Source organism: Galeopterus variegatus, unplaced genomic scaffold (assembly GCF_000696425.1).
Source record: "Galeopterus variegatus unplaced genomic scaffold, G_variegatus-3.0.2 Scaffold1387, whole genome shotgun sequence".
Taxonomy (NCBI): domain Eukaryota; kingdom Metazoa; phylum Chordata; class Mammalia; order Dermoptera; family Cynocephalidae; genus Galeopterus; species Galeopterus variegatus.
The window spans coordinates 1,039-9,265 of record NW_007727498.1 but is presented as its reverse complement, the minus strand read 5'-3'; the positions used below and the strand labels follow the sequence as shown (position 1 = coordinate 9,265).

General features: G+C 33.8%; 1 protein-coding gene across 1 annotated transcript in view; it reads left to right on the top strand.

The window, feature by feature from the left end:
• Positions 1–7,699, top strand: part of KTN1 (kinectin 1 (kinesin receptor)) — a 48,779-nt gene extending 41,080 nt beyond the window's left edge. The window contains exons 28-31 of the mRNA XM_008576683.1: positions 1,353–1,380; positions 4,447–4,515; positions 6,048–6,085; positions 7,585–7,699. Of these exons, the coding sequence (XP_008574905.1) occupies positions 1,353–1,380; positions 4,447–4,515; positions 6,048–6,085; positions 7,585–7,699 (250 nt within the window). The remainder of the gene's footprint in view (positions 1–1,352; positions 1,381–4,446; positions 4,516–6,047; positions 6,086–7,584) is intronic.
• Positions 7,700–8,227: the final 528 nt, after the last annotated feature.

The window sequence follows — 8,227 nt, the reverse complement described above, 5'->3', positions numbered from 1 at the left end:
TTTTTTTTTTTTTTTTTTTTTTTTTTTTTTTTGTCTTTTTTACTGACCGGTAACGGGATCGCAACCTTCGGTGTTGTGCCCGCACCAGGGACCGGCAACGGGATCGCAACCCTCGGTGCTGCGCCTGCACCACGCTCAGCCAGTGAGCGGGAACCGGTCTCCACATGGGATCCGAACCCACGGCGGGAGCGCTGCCACGCTCTCAAGCGGCGCACTCTCCAGTGCACCACCGGGCCAGCCCTGCAAAAAGTTTTTTTTAAAAAGTGGTTTTAAGTTCTGTTTTTAAACAAAGAGTGCAATTATTGTAGTGAGATATAAAATTTATTTCAAATTATTTAAAATATAAAATTATTTTCAATATAAAAATGCATTCAAATAATATCTCTGAATTAGAAGATAATCTTAGACATAATGCATAAATGAATTACTTTTAAGAGATTTTTCTTTGATGTAATGACATCAGTTTTTATTGATGTTTGTTTTTAAGAAGTGCCTCTTTGGAATTGTATCCTTAAAAGTGAGATGCTGAAGATATTTATTAGGTTATTGTCTACATGAAAATGAGGGAGACACTCTATTCTTGGCACCAGGATTGCTCATTTGTAAAACTATTTATCTTGTGGGCATTGTGTAACTGTTAGGGTGCTTATCTCTCATTTGCTAATGGAAAGCTCAGAGACACATTTGCAGCCTATTTGTAGTATGTATATAGATCATTAAAATATGTAATTTTATGTTTGTATCTGCCTTATGTTTTCCTTGTCTTTTCTTTTTCTAAATTAGTAGATTTTATTTTTTGGGGGGAACAGTTTTAGGTTACAGAAAAAAATTGAGAGAAATGTACAGAGTTTCTATATTACCCCCCACACTTTTTCCAGATTCCCTCATTATTAACATTTTGCATTAGCAGGGTGCATTTGTTACAGATGATGAGCCAGTAGCAATGCATTGTTATTAACTAAAGTTCAGTTTTCATTAGGGTTCACTTTTTGTGGGTTTTAACAAATGAATAATGACATGTATCCATCATTACATATCATACAGAATAGTTTCACTGCCCTTAAAATTTCCTAGGCTTCACCTGTTCATACCTCTCACCCTTTCTCCATCCCCCTCCCTCCCATTGCCCTTTGAATCCCTAGCAACCACTGATCTTACTGTTTCTGTAGTTTTGCCTTTTCCAGAATGTCATAGTTTGAATCATACAGTATGTAGCCTTCTTGGATTGGCTTCTTTCACTTAGCAATGCATTTAAGATTTGCCTTTTCTTTTCATCCTTTAATCCCACTCTTCCTGTATGCTGTTTTGTCATTTTTCATATAGACTTATAAGCATCTTGAAATTCTTTCTAGATTAAGGTGGAATAGAAATAGTGTTCAAGTGGGCAAGTACTTGAGAGTCTATTATGTGCCTTCAGGCACTGGGGGATACTGAAATGGATAAGATGGGTTTCTATCCTGAGGAAATAGATAAAAAGATCATTTTAATAGTGTTAAGTGTTATGTTACAGGTCTATCACTTAGGATGACAAGGGCAATTGGGATTCTCTTGAGGTAGTTAGAGTAAGACATCTGGTCTTGGTAAGGGAGAACCAGATTAAATTAAATGTAGCATCTCTTCAGCACAAGGGTTGGGTACATTGTAATTCCAGAGTCAACCAATTATAAACAAGATTCTTTAGAGCAAAACTCATTTTTTTTAAAGTGGTAATTTTTATAAAGAGTTGACAAAATATAGCTCTGTTCTTAGGCTTTGTTTTAGAATTTCCTCCTAGATAAAGCCATATTTGCTTAAAAAATGTTAAATATGAAATAAGATGTAGCAGTTTTAGGGTATGCTTTGACTAGACTGATCCTGGAAACACTGTCTTTTAAGACAAACTTGTAAGTTGGTGTAATATGGGGTGAAGGAGCTGGTAGGCATTGTTTCTGCTGTCTTTTTTCTTAGTCGTATAACTTCGTATAATGTATGCTATACGAAGTTATTACGCAAACCTGTTACATAAAAACATACCAAGTCTGTTGTTTGTCTGTTTCTCCTTCTCCAAGATGGAATCTGTCCATTAGAGTTTTAATCAAGTCACTAGTCATGCATAGATTATCAATAATAGAGGCTGCAACTTATTGAGTACTTACTATATGCTAGGCACTGTGTAGAGTACTCTAGATAGGATGTCATTGCTTCTTACTGCAGTGATATAAAAGTTTTGAGTTTACAAATATAAAGTAAGACCCAAAATAATAAGTAAAAGAGCCTGCCTGACATTAGGCAATTTCTTAGTTGTATTTTCTCTTTATCTGGTTAGAATTATTAATTAAGTAATTTTAACATTTATCTAAGGATTTTTTGTTGACCCTCACTTCTGAGTGGTCTTAATGCCACTTACTTTGAAAATACTATTCATTTTCATCATGACATTAAAAAAATTTAGAAATAATTAACTCCTGGGTTTACTTTTTCCATTTGGATTTTGGTATATTGGGAAATTTCACATTTCTATTTTTAACTTTTTTCTTTTTTTTTCCTTTTTGTCTTTTTTTACTGACCGGTAACGGGATTGCAATCCTCGGTGTTGTGCCCGCACCGCGCTCAGCCAGTGAGCGGGAACCGGTCTCCACATGGGATCCGAACCCTCGGCGGGAGTGCCGCCGCGCTCCCAAGCGGCGCACTGTCCAGTGCGCCACCGGGCTGGCCCTCTATTTTTAATTTTTAATAGCTTCATGGTATTGTGTGATTGTATCATCATTTATATAACCAGTTATAGTTGATGGATACCAGGATTATTTAGAGTTGTTCCTGTTACAAACAGTGCTGCAGTGAATATCCTTGTACACATATTTTGAATACTTTTCCTAGTATATCTGTATTATAAGTTCCTAGAAATGAAATTCTGGGTAAAAGGTTTATGTATGTTCTTAGTCTGTTTTCCTTTTTCAAAGGTAAATGGTTTAAATAGAAAATCAGTGTCTCCTCATCTTCATTTAGTTAATATTCAAAGTACTTACAGAACATTGATTTGAAGTGATAGCAAGTTTGTAGATGCCTACCTTGTCTCATACTAGTCTTGTTCATATTTCATAGTCCAGAAGTTGGTTCTGTTACCTTCCCTCTCCCTCACAAAGTAGGGTCATTTTCTTTTTCCACTGAGCAGTCTGCTTCAGTGCCAGCAGCCTATGGACACAGACGCCAGGCAGTGGCTCAGGGTCACGGTTTGCCCTGGTATGGGACACTATGAGAAATATGTTCATTTTTAATTTTGTTAGATAATGCTAAATTGCCCTCCAAAATTGTTTTTACTAATTTACACTCTTGCCTAGAAGGCCATTTTCCCTTCTTCCTCTCCAACACTGACAAAAATGAAAACATTTGATATTATACTTGAAAAATGATAGGACTGTTTTTAATTTGCATGTGATTATGAGAGAAGTTAAGCATTCTTCATATGTTTAATCCATTTGTTTATGAATTGTTCTTTAATTTTTTCCACTTTTTTTTTTTTCTGAGTTGACTTTTTCTTACTAATTTATAGGATCTTTTTTACATAGTAAAGGAAATTAGCCTTTTATCTTTATGGGAGGTGATTTTTTCCCCCCAGCTTTTTTTTTGACCTTCATTTGTGTTTTGTTTTGGAAGTATAAAATTTTTATGTCCTCATACAAGTAATTTCCTGAGTTGTAGTGACATCTTGGGCTAGATATTACTTTGCTATGGGTGGCTGTCCTATGCACTGTAGGACACTTAGCAGTATACACGGCCTCCATCTACTATATGCAGTAGCACCTCTTGGGAAGAAAGGTATCTCTCACTCTGTGATCATAAAAATATTTTCACATTTCACACATTTACAATTTTTTTGTTTAGACTTTTTATTCATATGTAACTTATTTTCATAAGCTGTGAGAGTAACATTCTAACCATTAAAAAGACGACTAGCCACATTATTAAATAATCCATCATTACTGTAGTGGTTCTGCTCTGCAGGGAACATTTAGCAATATCTGGAGACATTTTTTGGTTGTCACAACTGGGGGGGGAGGGGTGCTATTGCATGTAGTAGGTGGAGGCTGTGGATGCTGCTAAATGTCCTACAGTGCATAGTACAGCCCCCTACAACATAGTAATATCTAGCCCAAGATGTCACTAGTGTTGAGGTTTAGAAACATTGCCTTACTGATTTGAAATATCACCCTATACTAAATTCTTACAGATATTTGGGTCTGTTTCTGGATCTTATTTTGTTTTATTGAGACATGCCCATTCACAGGCTAGTACTAAATATAATTATTCTAATTTCATAATATGTTTTAATACAGGGCTTATTTCACACTTAAAAAATTATTACTAGTTTGGAATTTTCCTAGCTTGTGTGATTGTTATGTTTTAAAAGTTTATATGGAAAATAAAAATCTCTATTCAGGTATTCATGCTTAATTTTTGTTTAAATAGGAGGTACAGAATGAAAACAAATTGTTTAAATACCAAATTGAGCAGCTCAAGCAACAGAACTACCAAAAGGTAGGTACTATTAGATGTCTTGCCTTTTATTTGTGTGGTAAAATATTATGTAACTAATGACTAAGTTTTCTCACCATTTTTGTATTTTTATTGAAAATAAAGCATGTCTTTTATTTACAAGTGTTTATCAAATTTCCTATGAAACAAAGTAATTTGCTATGCCAAATACAAGATAAAATAATCCACGATTTATAAAGTATACACAAATAACATTACTATCTGTATTCCAGCTCTGTTTTCTATCTGTGTGTGTGTTTTCTGATCCTCTACAGTGGTTTTCTTAGCAAGTCAGTTAAAATCCTATAGAGGTTAGTTTAAATGTATGTGTAGACCCTATCTCCCTTTTCTCCAAACAAAACATCAAGAATTAGAGAGAAACTAATAAATGTGTAATATTCTAAGTGATATGCTACCACTGTTTAACATACCTTTTCAAGGTATAATCCTCCTTGGTAAACATAAAATAAAAATGTGTTTTTTAAAGATATGTTACCCAAAATATCCTTTAAATTAATTTATGAACATATATGGATAGACCAGAAAGTATTTTGAGGGATGTATTAGTCCGTTTTGTATTGCTATAACAGAAATACCTGAAACTGGATAATGTATAAAGAACAGAGGTTTATTTGGCTTACGATTCTGGGACAGCTGCATCTGGCATGGGTGTCAGGCTGCTTCTACTCATGGTGGAAAGCGGCAGGCAGCTGGCGGGTACAAGCAGATCACATGGAGAAAGGAAGCAAAGGGAGCAGAGGGAGAGAAAGACAGACTCTCCTAAACTTTTAAAGCCTTCAGAATCATGCCCTGACCACCATTTCTAATCCATTCACTACTGCATGGTCCTCAAAATCTAATCACCTCTTTAAGGCCCCACTTTTCAATTGCCATAATAGGATTTCCCACCCTTTGAATAATCACAGTGGGGGCTAAGTTTTTAATGCAAAATCTTGGGGGACACAGTTCAAGCTTCAGGGAGTTTTGGGGGCGGGGGGACATAATTCAATCCACTACAAGGGACAAAAGAATTAGAGTCCCTGTCAACAAGAAAGCTTATAGTAGCTTAGTTTAGGAGATTGTAATCATCAAGGAATAAATACTACGTGCAAAGGACAATGTACCTTTGCATATTATGTAAAATTAACTTTTTGTTCTGTATTGGGAAATGATTTTTTTTTAGTTTTTCTTTTTATTTCATTTATGGTATTTTTTTGACTTCTGCAAGCTTAAAATTTTTACGTAGTCAGATGTAAATTACACAGTATAATAGTACTTTGCACATAGTAGGAAATCAATAAATACTAAATGAAGAGTATAAGTATGAACTGATAATGAAAATTGGATTTAGTTTTCAGTGCATTTTATAAGTTTGTACACGTTTTTATTAAAATTAATTAAAGCCAAGGTGACTGGCATGTATAATATATGGTATTTTTACTTTTGGTGTTGTTTTTAATTTATATTTGAGAAGAATTTTAATTTAAGTCTTCTAGAAAGCTTTGTTTTGAAATAATATTTAACTCTTTTAATAGGCATCTTCTTTTCCCCCTCATGAAGAATTATTAGAAGTGTAAGTAATGAGTTTGATTTACAATTTGGGAAGTGGTAACTTTATGTGCTAAACAGTTCTCAGATAAGCAATTTAATGTAACTGCAGATGGTCACCTAATTTTTACCGTTCTATTTGGATATCTTGAACTTTAGGTCAGTAGAGCTTAGCTGTGCCTTTGGTTATTAATGCACCTTTTTATGGTATTTGGATGTCTGAATATTTTGTTGAGGGTTCCCCCTCTCACCTCTCACCAGGCATTTAGAAAACATTGAAACAAATTAAACTAGACTTTGAAAGCTTTACTAAATCACTTTCAGTTATCTTAATTATCCTACTGAGTCTTTTTTTCTTCTGGATATCATTATGGAATTGAGCAATGCAAATTTTAGTTTAGCTTCTGCATTTTTAAGAAAACTTGTAATCTTTATGGTTGCTCTCTTTCAAGGAGACCTTTTTTTACTGAAACTTTTTTTTTTTGATCAGCCTGTCACATTTAAGGTCATATCAGATAAGTTGGTATGTTTTAACATGTTAAATGTCAACCACATTAAACGTATTAATAGGTGATATGAATAATCTAACTTATTCTATCTTGGCTTGTTTACAAAGTTGGCCATTTTACTATGTTAGAATTATTTACTGTTAAATTGAGTCTTGAGTACTGTATGCAAGAGTCAGCAAATATGTTCTATAAAGGGCTTTGTAGTGAATATTTTAAACTTTGTGGCCATATAGGTCTCTTTCATATTCTTTTTTTTTTTTTCCAAACAACCTTTTAAAAAAGTAAAAACATCTCTTTGTTTAAGAGCCATACCAAAACAGACTGTGAGCTAGGCCCAGAGCCCTAGTCTGCCAACCCCTTATTTAGAGCCTTATTCTCAGGGAAGAGCTATTTGTGATTTAACTTTCTACCCAAGCCACTCTCAACTATAGCAGAACTGAATTGTGAATCTTTGTCAGTACTTTCTGCATTTCTGGGAAATAATTGGACAGGACCAGAAAACTACATGAATCCTGAGATTGGTGTGAAAATGGCAAGAGAACACCTAGCTCATTTTAATATCATGTTTTTGTTGTGGGTTATAACCACTTAAAGTCATTACTGATTTCATTGCCTTCTGAAAAATAATAATATATTTAAGAGACTGCTTCTATATCAGTTTTCACTCCTCTGAAAATAGCTACTGCACTGACCAGGTAAAAACGGAAATAACTACAACCACAGCAGTTCATATATTCATGAACTATTTCTTAGGGGATGAGATTTCTCTTTAGCATAAATCTCAGCATATCATATTGTGTATGAGAGACTTATTTTAAAAATTATTTCTAAAATAAGAATCCATAGGGTGGTCTTTCTGTGGTAAACAGTAGCTAAGCTATTAAGTTAATGCATTCTTCAAAGCATCATCTACTTGATGTTTTTTATTTTGTAGTAACAAATGTTGATATGTAGGTATCTAAGTTATATTATGTTTCCCTGAAATTTTGCTATATATATTCATGTTCTGGTTTAGAATTTCAGAAAGAGAGAAGGAAATAACTGGTCTTCGGAATGAGTTAGATTCTTTGAAGGATGCTGTTGAACACCAAAGGAAGAAAAACAACGTAAGCAAATATTTGTCAGAATGAAGTATTCCTTTTTATTACTTTGGCATTGAACTATGATTCAGGAATTTTTTTTTTCTGTGGATTTTTATCTTTGGATTTTTAAAATCTTTGTAAGAATGTATTGTTATTTTCTCTGTGTGGCTTTTAAGGGGGCTGGATATTGAAGTAATTATTTTATTGGAGAGCAGATTTTTTTTTTAATAAGTGAAAAAAGACCAGATCTTATACTTGTGAACATCATTTTAAATATCAAAGCTATAATGATTAGACTTTGTGTTTTTTTTTTTTTTAAACTAAATATGCAGTTGACTTTGTGTTAAACTTCTATTTGGAAAAATCATTCTCTCAGCTTAGTATTTTATATCAAAGGTATTTCCTCTTACTTGGATTGGGCTAGCCCTTTTGTAAACTAAAAGTAATGTCAGTGTTCAAACCCAATATGCTTAATAATTAAGTGTTTCAAAGCCTTCTGGAACCTCCCTTTTTAAACTGAGAGGTGTTTCAAATTTTGATAATTGTGTTAGAGGTCTTAGAACCTCAATACATTTA